Source organism: Sphaeramia orbicularis, chromosome 7, assembly GCF_902148855.1.
Source record: "Sphaeramia orbicularis chromosome 7, fSphaOr1.1, whole genome shotgun sequence".
Classification (NCBI taxonomy): Eukaryota; Metazoa; Chordata; class Actinopteri; order Kurtiformes; family Apogonidae; genus Sphaeramia; species Sphaeramia orbicularis.
Window position 1 is genome coordinate 38,134,797 of NC_043963.1, and position 22,022 is coordinate 38,156,818.

Genomic DNA, 22,022 nt, shown 5'->3' on the forward strand with positions numbered 1-22,022 from the left:
ACCCAAGAATTAAAATTAAGTTAATTTCTTCTTGTTACATCAGTTCCATCTTCTTGTGTCTTCTGTATTATTTTAATTTTGTTACATCTTTTACAGCTGATGCTATTCCTCTGCAATTCACATGGCTGTGGTCATGTCAATATACACATGAACATTTATTTTATTTTTTTATTTTATTTTATTTAACCTTTATTTAAACAGATAAAGCCCCATTGAGATCGATATGTCTTTTACAAGGACAACCTGGCCAAGAGGTCAGCAGCACACACACGACGATGAAAAACAGGCTAGAAGATCAATAACAATTAAAAAGAAAAAGGCAATAATTTAGAAATAACACAAACTAATACCAAAAACTCCCCCAGAGAATATTTTTCCGCTGTTTTAGATGGGAATTTTTTTTTTTTTTTTTTTCTCTGTTTTAGGAGGGAAAATTTATTCCCATATCATATGATATTTTCCTCTACCAACTGACAACTCAATAAAAACAGCTTTGTGACCTAAACCTTAAGTTTGGAGCGAACAGATCTACAGCAAAAGCATCATATTTTATTAGAACATCATAAAGCACCCCTTATCCCTAAGTTAACAATGTACCTTTTCATCAGCTCACAAAAACAGGCCTGTTTTCAGTTTATGGTGATATGTTTTCCAGTGAATGGAGGACGATTTTTAAAGAGTTTTTGCAGCCTAGAGGAACACTTCATTGTTCAACACATTTAGAGGAATGTGGATTTCATTGGACAGGAGGGGGTGAAAAAGTGTAATTAAAAAAAGCCACTGAGAAGCACTGGAAGAGAAGTTAAAGTTGGATAACAATTCCTCCAACATGGATTTAAAATTTGTACATAACTACAGTATATATGTAAAAGTACTTCCCATCCCTGACATTCTATAATACATATAATTAGATAATTTTGTTATAATTGTAATGTTTGAGCGTGAATTTACAATAAATCAGTCTGCTGACAGTCATACTATAACTCATGAAGGATTAATTCAGACTGAAGTTCCTTATAATGTATAATATTATTTATGAGGTTAGTTTAGGTTATTGTTATGTGGTTGAATGCATCATCAAGTTTTTCTACAAGAAGATGTTCACATTAACTGATAAAAGTAGAAGTAATGAAAATGCATATAAACTGGGGGTAAAATGAAACATCAAGTGATATTATAATAACTTATTTCATAACTTTGAGTCTAATTTAATTAAAACAGAGGTGATATACTGAAAAAGAGCCATTAATTAATTAATTAATTAATTAATTAATTAATTAATTAATTAAATAGGTGATAAAAATGCCCATAAATTTTTAATTAAAGTGATGACATATAGATGAATAGAATGAGTGATAATTTGTCAGTGAACGGCATGTGACTTTTTTTTTTTTTTTTTTGCTTTTATGTCATTACTTTTCTCTTATTATTCACAAAAAGCATTTTTCTTTTTCCCATCCTCTTTACAACTGAATATACAATGTACTGATAATTATACTCAGAAATTACTGTAAAACACAGACAAAGATTCACACTTTGAGGTCAGATAAATAAGTCTGAAATCTTTAAAGCTATTTAATTGAAATATATGTACAAAACATGCATGTAAAATTACAAATCAACCTTTTTGACAGAACTATTTTGCACTAACTGGATGTATTCATTTATCGTCCATGACTGCAGTTCAACTATAAATCCACTGGGGGCGCTCTCATTCCACAAAAAACGCACTCCTGTCTCTGTGAGTGAATGTGAAGTGTGGAAAAAAACACGCACATGTCTTCTGCTCCTTCTCAAATGAAAAATAAATGAATAAAAGTACAATTCTGAGCGTATCTGTAGATTTGTGCTGAAATTTTGGCCATAATTTGACTTCACAGATAGAAATTATGGCTCTGTGATGATAAGACTACATTACCCATGGTGCCTGTGGCAGCGTCGATTTTCCGTCTTCAGTGGCGTTTGCTTGGTTTGCAGCTGGATCATCTGGATGAACGCAGGACAACGTAACGGAACCGGAGACAAGCTGGTTGTTTTATTGTGTAATTTTATGGAAAAGCGCAAGAATTTAACAAACGTTCACACAGAAATTGTTTTTTTTTTCCAGTCTTAGTTTGTATTATTTTTTTTATTTTTTTTATTATTAATTTGCGAACACAGTAAACAAGGGGAAAGTGCTATAAAGCCGTTTAAAGACATTAGGGACTGTTTGTAAGGCTTCAGATTAAAGTTGTGAGCCGTGGACGGACACTCGTGGACGGAGCGGATCAGCATCACTTTGTGCGTCTTGTTGGACAGACGAGGCTCCGGTGCCAACGCCTTTTCCCCTCTCACCGGGTTTTTTCCCAGCAGCAGGCTGGGAAACTTCAGTCCACAGGAACCCAAGTGCTGTTTGACGGAGCTTCCCTTCAACTTCTATGAGCTGAACCCCTGAGAAAAACCCAACCTGCCACTAAGAGAAGACACTGAAGAGAGAACAGAATAATAATAATAATAATAATAATAATAAAAATTAAAATGGGCTGCACTATCAGCGCCGAGGACAAGGCTGCGGTGGAGAGGAGTAAAATGATTGACAAAAACCTGCGAGAAGACAGAGAGAAATCCTCCAGAGAAGTGAAACTTCTCCTACTTGGTATGAACCTCCTCTGTCTCTCTCTCTCTCTCTCTTTTTTTTTTTTTTTTTAAACTTATTTAATGCGTCTTTAAACTTAGTTGTGATTTCAGCTGTGCCTCTTACACTCAGTCCTTGTAGTTGATCTAAATCCAGACACACACTCCTCTTCCTCCTCCTCCTCCTCCTCTGTTGGTTTTGTGCAGCTGTGGTCCATCATTTCTTAGATGACAGGACTTTCAGAAGTAAACCAGATGTTGGTGGTGAGAGGCTAACTGCAGCCCTCCTGCTGCTTCACTGCTGTTTCTATCACTGATGCTTGATAATGTGGGGGAATGTTTGTTTACAGGTGGTGACAATTTGCACATGTTCTCAGCTGTGACCTGTTCATTTTACTATTCTAATTAGGTGACTTATGTGTATCCCCTTTAATTAGGTTGTAGACTCATGTTAACAATCTAAAGCAGGGGTGTTAAGCTCATTTTAGTACAGGGCTAAGTGGATCTGAAGTGGACCAGACCAGTAAAATGATAACCAAATAACTGATAAATAATTTGTTTTAGTGCAAAAAAAAAAAAAAAAAAAAGGAAAATTACATTGTGAAGAGGGGTGCGTATCGGCAAGAATCTGGCGATACGATGCAAATCACAATACTAGGATCACGATACGATATATCACAATGTATCGTGATTCTGGTGAAAAAAGCAATTTTTTGTTTGTTTCTTTTTTATAAATGGTTATTTCCTTGAAGAATTGAATTATACCAGAAATATTCACAAACACTAAACACACTTTTATTTGATCAGAACAAGATCTAATGCTATATCACAAAATGCTCTTGTATTAAAACTGTAATTATGTTTTACAGACATTACAGTTTAAGATCCTGTTCAAATGTTCTTATTCCATTAGTTCAGAACTAACATCAGAACAGTATTTTTGTGCGATACCAACAAAGGAACTAACATCTGCCTCTCAGACAGTAAAAAGTGCTTTTAGGATGCTTCAAATAACCATTATTTAATAAAACAGTGTTAAATAATAATAAATAAGATATAAATAAAGAAAAACAAAAAACTAAAATGAACCTCCACAATATCTGCATTTGAATAAATACCTAAAAATATCGATACAGTACTTTTTATTATACTACATATAATATCATAAGGCCGCTGCCGCTGCTAGGCGATGGCGCGAGCCTTCGCTTCCCACAATGCACATTGTGACAAAATACCAAAGATGCCCAAGTTACCTCCCAACTTGGTTTGTAAACACATGGTTTGTTTATAGTTGATGGCACTAAGAAATTTTTCACCGTAATGCAAGAGATTCAGCTGAGTAATCACAGACAGACTTACAGATTCATGATACTTAGACTGTGACTGAGGTTTTACAGATTTGATGAAAAATTGGTCATGAAAGTCTCCCGCACCTTTAAGAATAATAAATGCAATTTTAACAATTTATCATCTATACATGTGCATTACACCTTAGAGATTACAGTAGATTTGTACAAAGGTGTAAATCATTTAGAAACAGGCAGAATATTGTTTAAAGTTTGGAGCTAAAATGAGTTTGACACCTTTGATTGTTACTGTAATTTTTACACTTTGCAAATTCATCCTACGGGCCAGGTTTGGCGGGCCGGATTTGGCCCATGGGCCGTATGTTTGACGCACTTGATCTAACAAATGTTGTTTATTCAGTGTAAGTGTAAAGGCCGATAGGTGTTATCTGGTGTTGGAGGAGTTGTGACTTTCCTTCCCCTGTCTGGGGTCAGTTTATTTTCCCTACTTTCCAACGTCTTCACCTTAAAACTAACATCATTGCCTTATAGTTATGATGTAGTTTGATCTTACTTCAGTGTCAGCCTTTGCTTAACTGCCTCTCTGTGGAATCCATTCATTGTTTTATGTAAATGCACAGTCTGCTCATACGCGAACACACAGTCAGTGATAATCACACATCACTGGGTGTTGGCTGCACAGACATGCCAGGGGGATTAAACGCCTCCAGACCATCATCATTCAGCATTTTTGGTTCTCTGTGTCTGTTTTTTCTGCATCAGTTTATCTCTAAATTCAAAATTTAAGAAGTTTATTGTCATATACACAGCAGTACTGAGCAATGAAATTCTTACTTTGCAAGTTCCCTTCACACGACTAACGTAAACAGTTAAACTAAAGGAAATAAACAATGCAAACTAAACTAAAACACAATAAAGGAAATAAACTGTACACGAAGCAAAGAAAAATAAATGAAGTGAGTACTCTGTGCAAAGAGTAAGTGTATCAAGGTGCAAAAAAATAAAGAGTAATTGATTGTGTAAGATACAGAATGCTGTTACAGTCATAGCTGTTGAGTGCAGATATTATTACTGTTGGGCAAATATGCAAGAATATATAGATATGAGTCGCAGTCAGTCGGTGGTTCAGGAAATGAACTTGTGTGACAGATGTGTTTGCATTTCTGTGCACTTCCTTGCATCATGTCTGTAAACTACACCCAAAGGCTCTGTCAGTGTCTTTTATGAAAGATTCAGTGTGTTTTATTTAGTGAAATCTAGTGGCAAAGTTGCAGATTGGAACCAACTGAATCCCACCCCAAAAAAGTACAGACACCCTTGTTCCAGCCAGATATACTCAAATATAGTAGTTAATAGTAAAGCACTTTAATGCTGGATGCAAGTTGCTAAAAAACAGGAAAAAAATCTATAGGAGGAAGAAGTTCAGTCTGAGCTGGAGACACCATGGATCAGCATCACATCCTCCTAAACTGTACACACTAGAATAGGCTACTTCCTGCTGTAGTGTTTTCATATATCAGGGTTCCCACGGGGTCTTAAAAAGTCTTAAATATCTTGAAGTCTTTACAAATCTGCATTTAGTGCCTTAAAAAGTCTTTAAAACATATTAAATTTGATATGATAGGTCTTAAGTTATGTTACCATAAATGTGTTTACTGTACTGTGTTTAAATGTGTCCAAGCTGCAAAGAAAGTAACGTTAATCGACTCAGTTCCACCCGTTCCAATCCAATAATTTATACAGAAATTAGGAACCAAATATCATTAACTGTACAGCCCCTGGTGAGAAATGACTTAGAATGATGGGATTCAAGGCATTGGAGTAGTAAATACATTTTCCTAAATTCTAGGATTCATGAATTTTTGTCAGTATAGTGGTGAAATAAGCACTAAATTCTGTTCTAAATAGTCTTAACCCATGAAGACCCAAACATCCAATGGCGACCAAAATCACTCACAAATATAAAATGTTGAATACCTTTTGATCCACGTATTCTATCAATACATGTAAATAATTGGTGTAAAATACAGTTTGTCTTCTTTTCATGGTCATCAGATATGACCCATTTGGACGTTCAGAGGCTTCGTAGTTACCATGGAAACACTGTCATCTTCTACCACATTGATTCTCCAGTAAAACCCATGGAGGTGGATCAATGACAGTGGATAGACACACTGGGCTTTATGTTCAGTTAACGATATATTTTGCAGAAAAAATAATCTTTTTCTTTAGTTTTCACTGTTTCTGATATCATAATCCTCAACTTTAGTCTGCGTTTTAATGAACATCTATATAATAAGTGAATTAAATATAGGAAAATACCTGATTTTCACGTAGAAATGCTAAATACACAGCATAATGTTTGAGTAAATGGTGATAAATCACTTAATAGAGGTTAGAAATAGAGAAATATTCATTTGGGAACTGCCACAAAAGCCACACTGAGTCTTTATGGGTTAAAAAGATCTTAAAAAACTCTTAAATTTAACTTGTAGAAACCTGTAGGAACCCTGTATATGGAACAAATAACATTTTAGAGATTTACATGTATATACATTGCAGATTGTCAATGTTAGGGCATGTAAGCCAGAGTTGTGAGCAGAGTCCAGTAGTCCAAACGTTTCAGCAGGAGATGGTGAGTGAATGATTGACACTGATATTTTCATATTAAAATACATATTGAATAGACCAAACTGAAATAATCATTCCGATAAAGTTTATTACATGTGTGTGACAGCAATGATAAACAAAGCTGTTTATGACATATTTAACTACCTTATCTATCTATCTATCTATCTATCTATCTATCTATCTATCTATCTATCTATCTATCTATCTATCTATCTATCTATCTATCTATCTATCTATCTATCTATCTATCTATCTATCTGTCTGTCTGTCTGTCTGTCTGTCTGTCTGTCTGTCTGTCTGTCACAGATGTTTGTCCACTTAAAATCTAATTTTACATGCTAAGAAAGTTACAATTTACAATTTACTTTTACAATTTATTGTAAAAGTGTTGAAGTATTAGGCAGAGAAAATCCTTAAAGCAGCATATGACGTTCGTCACCAATTTTTCATCAAATCTGTAAAACCTGTAATAGCCTAAGTATCATGAATCCGTTATGTACATACTGTGGCTGTGTGGAATTCCAAAAAGGCCAAAGTGACGTTTGGTTTCAGTTTGGTATGTAAACGAATGGACTGCTTGTGATGGAGTCAACTTCAAAGTTGTTCACCGTAAGGGGAGTGATTCAGGAGTGTAATCACAGACAGACTAATGGATTCGTGATACTTAGGTTATCACTGGGATTTTACAGATTTGATGAGAAATTGGTGACAAACGTCATACGCTGCTTTAAGTATAAAGACTAAACTCCAGACAGACACAAAGGTGACATCATTGTAACTGTCCATGAGTTGGTATCAGAGCTGGATGAAGATGTTCCTTCAACATGACCAGACTTGTGATTTTCACCTTTTTTAAGATTTTGTTTGCCACATCCTCCAAGTTCAGGGTGCGTTGAGGTAATGGTCATTTTGTTGTTATCATGGATCATGTGAGGTGTGAGTTGTGGTGCATTGAGCTGTTACACTCAAAACGACTGACTTTGCTATCCTCACATGAAAACTGCAACTTTCCTGATTTGTAAAATTTTGTTTTAACAAACATCATATGTGCAAATTGTGGTACCATCCAAACAGGATCTTGTCGAAATTTTTCTGAACCATGGTCACATGAGGATCAACCTTCACCTCTGTTTTGAAAAAGAATTTAGGACATCCATTCCTGGGGAGTGGAACTTTTTGCAGTTAGTGATCATTTTAGAAAATCTCTGACTTAAAAGGGTATATGAAAAACCTGTAAACTGTCAAATTAAATGAAGAATATACAATTCAATAATATTTTAATGCTTATGAGTTGGGTTGGGTGATAAAACGATAACGATATATCACAATATAACTTTTCCTCGATAGAAATATAAGACATGCTTGATACAATTTCAATAGAATTCATTCGTCCATGTTTTGACAGACATAAGAACAGGCAATCATAATTAAGAAGCACCACACCAAACTAATCATGTTAGAACCAAGGTTATTATCGTTAACAAAAACTAACAAAATGACGAAAACTAGAATTGTAAAAACATTTTTGTTAACTGAAATAAATGAAAACTATAATTAAAAAAAAAAAAAGATAACTAACTGAAACTGTATTGTGTGCTTACAAAAGTAACTAAAACATATAAAAATTATGGATAAAATTCCCTTAGTTTTCATCTTTTGTCAATGTCGGATTGATACGAAAGTGATTTATTTCGCTCTAGCAATTTTATCTAGTGGCACCATATGGTACTTCATAGTCCGTCACTTCTCATCACTTGTGGTTTACAGTCGTTTTCTGGTTCCCACTCTACCTGGAAACATGGAGACTAAAGTTGGGAGAGAGCAGCAGAGTCCTGTATGAGATTTATTTGAATACAACTGAGAAGAAGATAAAAGATATGACAAATTTAAAATTAATACTAAAACTAAACTAAAACTAAGCATTTAGAAAAAAATGAAAACGAATAAAAATTAGCAAACCCACTCTTAAAACTAATTCAAACTAACTGAATTAGAGAAAAAAAGTCAAAACTAAACAAAACTAAACTATAATGAAAAATCCAAAACTATTATAACCTTGGTTAGAGCCAAGTCAAATTAGGTTGACGCACACAGCACAGGTGTAAGAGCAGCCGCAGCACACACGCTAATGTTTGGGCTGCAGAGGGAGGTAATGAGTGTTCCCTCGGGAGAAAATGTGACCGAGAACTTGGGCGACCGGGTTTCTGAGAAGTAGGGTGTGGCATAAAAGCCGGGAATCGGACATTCAAAGCATGTTAAGTTTCATTTTCAGTTTCACACCAGTTATGGCAGTTAAGGAATGCACACCATGTATATATACCCCTGGTATTGCTTTCTGAAGATGGTCTGTTTTGTCTGTGTTCTCTTTAAATACTTGAAAGCTTTTGCCTGCTGGTCAGACTTTTAGTGTAGTTTTAAATATATGGACCTGTTTTATTCATCTGAAACAGTTGTGTAATGGTCTTCAGCACATCTGTCATGTTCAACCTCTGACAGAAAATAGATCATATTTAAATCAGAAATAACCTTCTGATGTCTTCACAACTAACTTATGAGTAACAGAAAATTTAACCTGGACAAAAATAGTGATTTGGTTTATATCGTGATACATATCGATATCGTCTGATATGAAAGAAATTATCGTGATATGATTTTTTTCTCCATATCGCCTAGCCCTATTTATGAGGGATTATAATTGAATGAGTAAAGACATGGATTTCAGTGTTGATAGGATTTTACATTTAACCAATCAGTTAGTGCCATCAGCAGGATGTTATTGTCTACAAATCTATTCTCATAAAAACCTTAAAATGAGTTTTCTATACTATACTATTCCATTCTTCTCACTAGGAGACACTGTGACCGCATACCCAATCCTAAAAGAAGCAGCACTGTATCGATCTGTGGACAGAATCAGGTGTATTACAGCAGTAAGTGCATTAAGAACTATAAGATGATACGCAGCTGTCAGGACATTTACAAGGCACTTAACTGTTCTAGTCAGAAACCGATGAGATGGCGATCGACAGACGCGGTGCCCCAGTAATGTAATAGTTGTAAGTGATGAAACCATGTTAAACTCTCTCATACACTGCAGCGTGTGTCGTCCCTAGTCTGCTGGTTTCATTTTACCTGTAAGTTGATCCAGTATAATCTGATTACCGATGGCCTGAGACATTATTTCATGAATTGATCTGAGTACGATGCATGTTATTAAATGGATGATGTCAAGTATGAATGTAGTTATTAAACCAGACACTGAGTCGTAAACGGTATTAAAGGAAACCACCAGTACAGTCATATAGAAGTTCCCATGATTCAACATTATACACTCGTAGTCTGTGCCTTAGCAAGTAGCACTATATTTATGAAATGTACCCAAACTGCTCATAGCCGGAGGGTGTTGATTATGTTTAATCACATTCTATTAAAAGAATCAGTCATGTTACATCAAGCAGACACATTTTTATGCTGATTATGAAAGGACATGTCAGTGTGAAAACCGATTACGTCTGTGGTTGGTTAACTTGGCATCTGAGTTATGATTTGCAGACACACACAAACTGAGATACTGTGTTACATTTTCAAAAAAATAATAACAGGATTTGCAGCATGTCTCAATAAATACAACATTTATAACTGCAGATTAACACTAACACCATTTTAATCCTTTGTAATCTTTTGCACAAGTCTGGCAGGTTTAGTACGTGACTGATGTATTTGTTCTTGCCCTGCTCTTTTTTTTTCTTATTGTTTGCTTTCTGGATCACATTCCTGATAAGCACATAAATCTAACAAAACAAGGTAGATTTCCCATCATTATATACAGCAGGTTGTTCTTTGTGTTTTCAGTGACACTTACCTTCAGCCACAAGATACAACAGAACAAAACCCTGCCAGTAAACCCACTTCCTCCCATTTCCAAATTACTGGAACACAGAATATGTGGAATACAGTGGAATATAAACACGTCTATTTGTTCACAAACTGGGCCTAAGTACCGTTTTAGGGTACTGGTGGTTGAGTTGAATATTTTCCATTGTCTGTTTGTTTTTACTTTCACTTCATACAGGGCTGGATAATTTGACTCAAAATCATATGATGATCTTTTGAGGCAGAATCACAAACCACAAATTTTTTTCACCTCTTGTGAAATGTAACGGCAACTTACAACCAAACTATGATATGTTTCCTCCTCATTCTCTTTGGTTTCTGGAGGATTAGGGTGTGTGTGATGGTTTTTTGTTGTCATTTTCTGACTTGAAGCTCTGTATTTTTGCCTAAATCTAGACTGACATTATACTGCTCACAGAAATTCCTAACTAGATGAAGTTGTCATTTGTCATTATTTCACCGGCAGCTAAACTGCATGTTTCACAAAGTCTGCATGAACATACAGTACATTAACATATAGTTAACAAAATAAATTAGACAAATGTTAGTGTCACTTTGACAGACTGATCTCATGAATTTGTGTTGTATGTCATGGCATTTGGCACACTATACGTATGCATTTTCAACATTTCGCATGCTATTCAATTCCATTTCCATATTCCATTTGATCGCGCGTCAATTCATGCCAAGATCTCTGGTTCACATAACCATAACCGCTATTCCTAACCCTAAACCTAAGCCTAAACTTAAGCCTAACTGTAACCCTCAGTGTGCTGTATTTGACGCATTGATTCAGGTGGGACAGGGGGCTAATAACAGCATGAACATACATGCGGAAAGCTTACAATGCATAAAGATAACACGCCAATTAAAAGTGGTGTGTATATTTACGCGTGTCATGATACAAACCCATAGGTCAGTGCAACATGTATGTGCAATGCTTTTGTAAATTATCATAATTATACTTGTGAATAGATCGTAGAAAACAAATAATAGTTGAAAAGGAAATTTTGTCAACACTTTTTGTGACACAGTCTGTATGATCTCTCTCAATCACAATCTTAGATCATTTACATTTTAAGCGAGGTACACATATAAGGATTTTCTAAACCTGAAGAGATTTTTTATCTGTTACAGACCCCACACATAAAGATAAAAAAATCAGGAATTGAACAGTTTTGTGTGTAATCTCAACACACCACACACATAACAATTCTGTCCCACCACTGATCCAGAATCTAGTCCTCCAAACCAGAAATCTCACATCATCAAACATGATCTAACCAAAATGAAGAAAAAAGAAACATAGCAACGACCAGAAAACACAACATGCAACATGGAAGAGGACATATGAGAGGAGGGAATGATGGTGTTCTTGGGGCTATTTTTGAAAAATCGGGACAAAACAGCCTGTATGTGTGTACCCCGCTTTAGAAGGAACTGCTTCACAACAAATTAATTAATATACAAGATACAGATTACAATGGATAATATAACAAGCTTTTAAATTACAACACAGTTAGAAATTAAACCAATGATTTCCAACTTTTTTGTCTCCTGACATCTTCCAGAAAGCGCTGTGCTGCTTTTCCAGATGTTTATGAGTTGTTAATAGCTAAACTAAATAAAACTCAAAGCCTCTTATGGAGATTAATTTCAGTAAACCTTCATCAAATCAAAGATACATATGAGAAAAAGTCCCAAACATAAACACAGATTTGTGTATTAAAATTTTTACCAGCGTTAAACCTGCCTCTGTAAAGAGTGTTGGTGCAGAACTTGTGTCCTGGAAGTTAAAACACTGAACCGATGCTATAAAGAACAACAAATCAACAATGACCCACGCAGACCTTCCTTACAGAATGAGCCTGAAATGTGCACAGAGATAGGATGAAGGAGGAGGAAGTCTACAGAAGTAACTATCTAGTGGTAGATTTCCAACCTCATACTTCCTGTAAAATGCAAGCATTTAATAATATATCGGTCTGATGGACTGAAGTAGTACTCTTACTTTAATAATTCAATTGTATTTTATCGTTAATACTTGTATATGTTCACTTAAGTGGGACTTAAAGGATGTGAAGACTGCTTTCACCACACAGAACTGTTGGAGCATTCCTACCAGACTGTTACCTCTGTTGTCTGCAGAAATTACAACATGATTACAATCCTGCTTTGTTATGGTGAAGTTGGACTATTTTAGGTACTTGAGCCCTTTGTGTAACGACAGAAGAGAAACCTGAAACTCATTTCACATGAACTCATATCGATGCGCTTGTTGGAACATGTGAGGAGGATACAGACGAGTCCAACACATGAGGATGAAGATTAACCAACAATACAACATGAGCGTAAATCTCATTGTATGGAAACCATCATTTTCAACCTCTGACCACAGGAGTTGAAGCACTTTTTTCCAGTCAATGCCCTCTTCCCCCTGTCTGTGTTGGAACCAGAGAGTTATAGAGGAAAAACAAAAAGGAGTTCGGCTGTTTCTTTTAATGCAAAACCACAAAACTGGAGAGTCTGCACACCCTTCCAATGAAAACGCTCTCCTGCTTAACCACAAACAGTGATTCATAAAAAATCTGCATTTGAGATTCTTGTTAAATGAGGCTTGGTTTGGAGTCTGACTCCTGCGTGGGTTTGGACGGCTTTGCGGATGCCTCTGTAGCAGTGGTTTGTGAACTGGCATCAGGCCACATTTGATAATCAGCCAAAAACACTGTGAATGAGAGTTGGTTAGGGGAGAGGGATCAACACAATTTGTTCTCTCCTGCTGTCTGTGACCGGGCATAAATCTCTTTTGGCTTAAACAAAGAATTCATGGATTTAATTCTTGTTGACGACCATCCAAGCTTTTACTCTACTGTAACACAATTCATCTGCTATCGACTCCTGGGTACTAATCTATCATGCCACTGTTCAGGGGGAACAACGTTATTAACATTATGGTGATGTGCAGCCTAATCCCAAAATATTTTTCCACCCGTTACTTCTATTTCTAGAGTCATCATATTTCAAATTCCTCTGCTCAACAGTATCTTCATCCTGTGGTTGCTGATTTCTGTGGTTACATCAGCCAAAAAAATGCCTCTGCTCCCAGTCTAAAGTCACACCAGATGTTTATGGAAATGGTTTCTTCTAATTATTTCAGAGGATGATCCTTAATGTATAATGTCATCTGCATACAATCTTATCTTACCCTCTTTAATTAAGCTTCATTTTGGAATCTAAAAACAAGACAATCCTTTAGAGTGAACTTGTGCATGGATAATAAATCTAAAGGACAACTTAAGCCATAAAGACCCACTTGATATTAAACCTTTCTTAAGGGATTTATGACCATTTATTGCAATATTATCCTCTTTATTTTGAGTTTTTCAGTTAAAATCATGTTTTTTCATGTAGATGTAGATGTGATCGAGTAGATGTTCGTAAATGCTCAGAGTAAATTCAAAGGTTATTGTATCAAAACTGAAGAAAAAGTGACTATTTTTAGTAAAATATATCGTTAACCGAACATAAAGCAATTGTCTGTTCAGTGTCATTTATCCAACTCCACGGGTCAATCAATGTTGTAGAAGATGACGGTGTTTCCACTTTCGCTACAGAGCCTCTGAACATCCAAATGGATCATATCTAATGATCATGAAAAGATGACAAACTGCATTTTACACCAAGTATTGACATGTATTAATATAATTAGTGGATCAACAGGTATTAAACAGTTTAGATCAGTAGATGGTTTGGGTCTGCGGTGGCTGTTTGGGTCTTTATGGGTTAAACTCCATCTGAAGTGCCTGTTATGTAGATCCGTAGCTTCATCTCCTACAACCTTCAGATTCTTTATCAGTGAGTCTGATAACTTTTCAGAAGACGCCAGACTTCCACAAAGAAGCATCAGTCAGACTCCAGCAGCTGGATCATGACCAGGGGGATAATCAGTGCGGTCAATTCAAGTCTGTATTATTTTTCATTTAAGTCTACGTCACAGATCATTGTGTGCCAGGACACACAAACGTTTTACCAGAAGGTGGGCTAACACGGCGTGAACGGAACTAATGCAGCTTTTCCACTGACGATATCACCTCAACTTGCCTCAGCACGGTCCTATTGGCTTTTCCACTACGTAAGAGCAGGAATCGCCAGGTACTGTCAGGTACTATTTCTAGTACCACCTTTGCCAAGGTTCCAAGTGAGCAGGAATGATACTAAAGATGATTTATAATCGCACACAATTCGCATATTGGTTGATCCAGAATGGTCGCTCCATTGATACTTGTGTTTGTCATTATGTTGTTATGTGGGATGCTGAGCCATGCCACGGTACAGCAACTCTGAAAACATCAGAGCAAATTTCCAAGTAGGATCTATCTGGATAAAATGATTGATTTTAAGTCTACACAACTATATTCTCATCTAATTATGATTTATAGTGATTATAACTTGCAGTTTTATGTCAGTCTCCTCCATTGCTGCCTTGCTTGTAGCTACAATTTCACTGACCACGACAATTGTTTACACTGTATTTCTATGACACCCAACTGTGCGGATGGAGTACTATTCCACTGGTAGCCAACCGAAGCAAGTTGAGTTGATACTGAAAGTGGAAAAGCGGTCAACAATTAAGGCACAAACAGACGAATAACATGCATTTATACATACATGTATCATAATGACACTTTTAACTAGTAGTCAAATATTAGCAGGACACGATTAGTCTTTTGCCAGTTTATGTATAGGACTCGTTAGAGGTGAAATTTATACATAAAGCTCACATACAGAATAAAGGCCATTTATTGGCATTGAACACTGGAACACAAATGAACATGGAATATTAAAGGGGTCATATTTAGCTAAACCCACTTTTATTAGTCTTTGGTTCCTGTATTTGTGTATTTGGACCCTAATAGTTCAAAAAGTTTGAATTTGAACCCTCCAGGTGCTGCTAAACTATCTTTATATTCATTTTGGCAAAAATTGAGTGGATTTCTACAACCCGTTTTAATTCCTGTTTAATTTGTTAAATATCTAACTAGTTATGTCATTTGCACGTATAAGGTCAAGACTTCCAGTGAACATTTCTCTGAGTACAACATAGTTTATCAGCAGCAGCGGTTGTAGTCCATACTGAAAATTTGTCTAAACTTTGAGCTGATTACCTAAAATGTTCAGTTGTTGGTTGAATTAGCGAACACAAGTGGCTGAACGGGAGTGAATAGCACAGTCAACAACCTGGAGGGGGTGGGGTATGAAGTGGCTCATTTGCATTTAAAGGGCCAGTGCTCAAAACGACCTTTCTGGTGTCATTACTCAGAAATATTGTTGAAGATGGACCTGTGGAGTTGAATTAATGAAGAATTCAGACCCAAGCACAGCATTTACAGTTTATGTAGACCACAGGGAAATGTTTTAAAATACATAATTCTATTTTTGGAAAAAAAGCAAAATATCACTCCCTTAAGGATTTGTAAATAAGAATTTACAAAAGGCAGACATGACGCAGATAAAAACACTTAAAAATAAGAAAAGCCTGTTGAAACATGCAAAGAAGCTACTGATGACAGTCACCACTAAAACATAAACATATGCTGCTTCTACACTCAGGTGGCATTAAACCAGACACCAGTCAAACTTTAAACAGTGGGAAACAATGAAGAAACAGTGATGAAATATGAGACATTTCTGTTTAGCTGTTTCATCCAAGTGCTCTTATACAGGAGATGAAAGTCATGATCATGCAAAACTCTAATTCTAACAGGACTATATATATATATATATATATATATACATATATATATATATATATATATATATATATATATATATATATATATATATATATATATATATATATATATATATATACATATATAAAAAACTGATTTAGTTTTATTTTGTTACTATTTAATGTTTAGTACTCAGTAGGTGATGTTTAAGTACGGGCTGATGTTGTGTATGAAAGCATCTTATTACTTTAACTCTGGTGTTGTTTGATAACCAAAGTTCAGTTGTTAGTATCTTTAATAAGTCAGATTTATGCATCATTAATCATACAGTGTGAAGTTGAGAAATGAGGCAGGTTTTCTTTCTACTTCTGTTTCAAGCTTCCTCTATTTCATTTCATTTTTAGTGTTTAGTACAAACCTATACGTCGCGATCAGAAGAAACTGTGTAAAATGAGCTGTTACTCTCATATTTAGCAATATGATAGGTCTGACCAAACAGCCATCTGCCCTAACCTGACATAAACTAACGTTGTACAACAGGACAGAAAAGAGCTGTGGTGTTTGTCACTGCTGTCAGCCTCTTGTTTTCGGTTTTCATGCCCTCGGTGCTCTTTAACGCCCAGAACAGCATGATATCTGGGATGGTCTTTCAAGTGGAAAAATGCTGCCTCAGCCAGCAGTGTGACAACTGTTTCCTGTTTTGGCCGATTGCTGTAGAAATAAAGTAAAAGTTCCTCATGGTGAAATAACCCACTCATCATTACACTACCCTGTGCTGCAGCAGAGGCTTTGTGGGATCATTTACCGTATGAGATCATCCGTTTGTCAGTCACAGATGCACGCTGTTGTAAAAGGTTTCAGAGTTCTCACTCACCAAAGAAACATCCAAACTCCTCTGGCATTACTCGGGATTTCCCATGATGCTCTTTGTATTATTTCAGATCCGTATTCAAATAAATGGGCTGTGAAAATACTTCACTATGAGTAAAAATTTTGCTTTCAACACCTTGCTTTCTCTTCTCTTTTGATGCTTTTGGATTAATTTTGCTGTTACATTAATGTATCCATTGTGTTTAAGTCTTTTTAACTACTCTACTGCCTGTAAGATAACCTTTATTATTACATGGCTTTAAATACTGGATTATGAATGGTTGATCATTGCACATACACAGAATCTAATGGATTATTTAATTTAGCAGAGGCAATTAGTCATATTTACATCAGCCAAATATCAATATGTTGATATATTTATTTATTAAGTGGGCTCATATACAATGAACAAGGCATTATTGTTGAAATTAAATGTCATAAAGTTCTGTTCCAGTACAATAACAAACGGCTCATTATACATTATCCTTTGTGCAATGTGTAATATTCTTTTAGGTCGTCACATGTTTATAGCAGAGATACTTGACAGTCAGAGCAGAACAAGCCTCCAATAGTAACTGATGGATAAGACAGACTTCTCAACAGAAATTAGGGACTCAACATGGAAAAAGCTAATAAAAAAAAAGTATGATTATTTGGATGTTGAGTTTCCACTATTCAGAAATTGTTAGTTTTAAAGCTGCAATAATCATTTACTTGTGGACAAAAAAATTAAATGAACACTATGTTGTCATAGTGAGTATTTTTAAGAGAAAATGGTTGATATTCTCAGATTGCATCCTTTTAAATGTGAATATTTTTGTGTTTCTTTCCTCCTAACTGAATATCTTTGGGTTGTGAACCGTAACAAGGCACTTGAATGCGTCATGATGCATTTTAAAAACACATGTTCACCATGTGACGCTTCTTAGATCAAAGGATTATTTGGTTAATCTAAAATAATATAATAAAGGACACATGGTAAATGGACTTGCACTTACATAACACCTTTTTATGTTTAATGGTACTCAAAGCGCTTTACACTGTGTTATCTTCACCCATTTATGCTCATAAACACATTCACACACCAGTGAAACAGTCACTGTGATAAACCAGCATGTTGACACTTTGACAGGTGGACTGGGGTCAGGGATCAAACCAGCAACCCTCCAACCTGCTCCATCAACTGAGTCACAGTCAGAATAATAATGAAAACAGACCTTGAAAACATGCATGATGCAGTTTCAGTGTCACTTTTGGGGGGGGGGGGCTGGGATCGTATTGGAATAAAGGCTTTTTCTTGCTCCAAACTATTGAAACTGTGTCAGCCTTTAAGACTCCACTGTCCAATGACCTCTAGATTGTAGATTATTGTCCTAGGAGAACTGTATGTTTCAAAAAAAAAAAAACGTTTTCAGCTTCAGTGCATTTTCCACTGAATCCAAGTAATTTAAAGCATTTATTTAGCTTAAATAGAACAATTTTCTAAACCTATTACTCAATAATTTCACCCTTTAGGTCAGAGGTCTCAAACATGCGGGCTGGGGGCTAAATCTGGCCCGCCAAAGGGTCCAGGGTGGCTCCTGGGATGAATTTGTGAAATGCAAAAATTACACTGAAGATATTAATCATTTTAGTTCAGGTTCCACATACAGACCAATTTAATCTCAAGTGGGTCGGATCAGTAAAATACTATCATAATGACCCATAAATGAACCCAACTCCAAATTTTTGTCTTTATAAATGTAAATATTTTCATGTTATTTTTCTGTATTTACACTAAAACAAACTATTATTTCACAAAAACATGAATAACCTGAACAAATATGAACAGTTTGAAATGTCTGAAGTGCAACTTTACCAATATTCGGCCTGTTATTAAATGTTTTGTGTTTTTGTAGATCCACTGTGATCTGTAAGTCGTATTTTACGTGTGTAAATTATAAACTGAGACATAATATTGTTAAAATTACACTTAGTTTTCTTAAGAAATTTCAGTTTGTTCGTGTTATTCACATTGTTTAAAGGATAGTTGGTAGATGAAACATTTTCATCACAAAATTTTACTTTTTTCACTCTAAAACATAGAGGAAAATTTGGAGTTGACATTATTTGTATAATATGATGTTACTATTTCACTGGTCCGGCCCACTTCAGATCAAATTTGGTTTAATGTGGCCCCTGAACTAAAATGAGTTTGACACCCCTGCTTTAGATTGTGTTTAGTTGATCACAAACAATACAAACTTCTCTTTGTCACAAACATTATAAAGCTGCATGAAATACACAAAAGTGAAATCCAAGTACCTGTACTTTAAGGTAGTATTTGAGTAAAACTACTACTACTGCACCTCCTAGACTTCACAGTACTGTATACATAGTTTAGTATTATATAAAACACATCCAGGTGACACTGTTGGTCATGTGTCTTCTACAGCCAACGACATAGATGTAATGTGTTTACACCAAGTGGTTGGGGTTGCCGAAGACTACTTCAGGACTATATACAGTGCCCCCCCTCAGGCATAGTTTCAACACATGCCAACACAAATCATCACAAGTCTGCTTTCATTTGGTGTTTTGATATAGCACACCTTTTATGATGATTACATGACATCAGATTAACTTGAGCTGTTATGAAAAACTGGTTTGATCCATCATCAGTGAGAGATTTGTATGAAATAGTCATATTACGCCGGAAACTTTCAATCATGGAATGTTTCCTTATGTAACAACCATCCTTTTTTTTTTTCAGGTGCCGGGGAATCTGGGAAAAGCACGATAGTAAAGCAAATGAAGTAAGTTAATCACACAGTGCTGATAACAGCGCACATGGCATTATGTTACACTCCTACATCCTGCAAGAAACTCTCACGCTATTTTTATATCACATTGACGAAGGACAGTCCCCCCCCCCCCCCCCCCCCCCTTTTCAGCAGCAGCCTTGTTGTCAGAGGTTAATAGTGCGGGGAGAGCTGCGATTACAAACAGGGTTCATCTTTGTAGAAGTGCTGTGGAAGCAGAGTAGAAGCCTCATTTCGGTGCGCGAAGGCAGAGGACGCAGCACCCTTTTTGCATAACATGTTAAACAATGGGCTCAGAGGCCGGTCATAGCCTGGCAGGACATGAATAGACTCCCCTAGTTCCCACATTAGCCATGCTGCACGCTCACTCAACTGCAAATTCCAGTACTAATGACAGTACGGTATGTCATTTTTCAAGCCATTTGTCCCACATTTGTTAAATTCATTGATTCTGTTTCTCTTTCAGAATCATTCATGAAGATGGCTACTCAGAAGAGGAGTGTAAGCAGTACAAAGTGGTGGTGTACAGCAACACCATCCAGTCCATCATGGCCATCATCAGGGCAATGGGCCGATTAAAGATAGACTTTGGAGACCCTGCACGAGCGGTACGTTATCCACAATGAACAATGGCCTTCTGAGCGCCAAACTCTTTTAATTCATAAGGTAACATGACAGTAGTCGCTTTTCCATTGGACATCTGCGCAAAACTTTACCAATATTTACTAAATGTCGAAAAAACAGAAGTGCGTAATGTTGTTTTTTTCCATTAAATCACAAATGCGATGATTTGTTTATTTATTATCGCGAAATGACACGAGAAGTCATTCCATAAACATGGCGACAAACTAAAATATCGTGTTCATTTACAGATATATTCATTATTATTATATGTTACCCCTCTATCCTGTACTAAATTCAAAAATGACTCGGTTTCCTGGTGTGTCCACACATAATACGTCATGTTTCTTTTAAAACTCTTCTTCTTTACTTGTTGTAATGTCTGTCAACATCCGTTTTTTTTTTTTAAATTCATGTGACTCTAGTTGCAGAAAAAGGTCTTTCCATTGGATGATATACTAATTGCGGTACGCCCAAAAAAACCACCTCTTGCCAGCAGAAAAACTTTTAATCAAAAAATGAGAGATTTGGTGAAATTGTCATTTTTCCATTTGGTAAATTTTCATGCGCAACTTATATTCACACAATTTGAGGGTCAATGGAAAAGCAACTACTGGTTTGCATATGATCACTTTCTACCAAACCCAATGTTAACATGCAAGTATCATGTACATTTTAGCTGCAAATTGAAATATTCACTGTCTGATGCTCAAAGATGAATAGCTCATTGGACAATTGTAGAATACCAACTCAAACACAGTATGTTTTGCTTGTATTGGTAGTGTAGATGTTGTTTAGTGTTAAATATTCACATATGCTAAGGCGTATATATGATCACTCTAGTGCAGGGGTAGCCAACCCTGGTCCTGGAGAGCCACAATCCAGCATGTTTTAGATGTATCCCTCTTCCAACACATCTGAGTCAAATGATGAGCCTATCATCAAGCTCTGCAGAAGCCTGATAATGACCATCAGGTGTGCTGGAAGAGGGAAACATCTAAAACATGCTGGATTGTGGCTCTCCAGGACCAGGGTTGGCCACCCCTGCTCTAGTGCATCTGTCAGCAGGCTTACACAACACTGATTCTCATGAAACATGGGTCAAGGACAAAACCCTTCAATTTAAAGCAGATCCATAAAAATGAGCAGAGGCTGGAAGGATTTTTAACTTTTTCTAACAGCAGAAAACCTCAGGCTGACGAATTAGACCTAAGACCACTGTTACCACAGTAACAGTTAGTTACAGTAACCATTGGCAACAGCTGACAAAAATGAGGAAAACAGAGGAAAATGATTGAACATATAAGCTAATGTTCAGGTGTTATGATATTCAATGTGATTTAGAGAACACTTTTTATTAAAGGTTAATGTTGTTCAAAGCTGTTGAATTTTGTTTTAGTTTTTGTTGCATTATCTATTGCGATTTTTTAAAAATTGTGTTTTTGACCAATTTTTGTTAGATTTTTGATTTTATTTCAGTTAAAATGTACTTTTCCAAGACTTTCTTCAGTGCTATTTTTAATCTATAATGACTATAAGTATGCCACATGTCA

General features: G+C 36.0%; 1 protein-coding gene across 2 annotated transcripts in view; it reads left to right on the top strand.

Annotated features, from left to right (window-relative positions):
• Nucleotides 1-1,965: 1,965 nt before the first annotated feature.
• gnai3 (guanine nucleotide binding protein (G protein), alpha inhibiting activity polypeptide 3) overlaps nucleotides 1,966-22,022 on the top strand; it is a 31,799-nt gene continuing 11,742 nt past the window's right edge. Inside the window, exons 1-3 of one of the 2 annotated variants that reach the window (XM_030139199.1) lie at nucleotides 1,966-2,635; nucleotides 19,800-19,842; nucleotides 20,315-20,456. In XM_030139199.1, the coding sequence (XP_029995059.1) occupies nucleotides 2,518-2,635; nucleotides 19,800-19,842; nucleotides 20,315-20,456 (303 nt within the window). In that variant the 5' untranslated portion in view covers nucleotides 1,966-2,517. The remainder of the gene's footprint in view (nucleotides 2,636-19,799; nucleotides 19,843-20,314; nucleotides 20,457-22,022) is intronic. The other variant, XM_030139198.1, reaches the window with a different exon arrangement.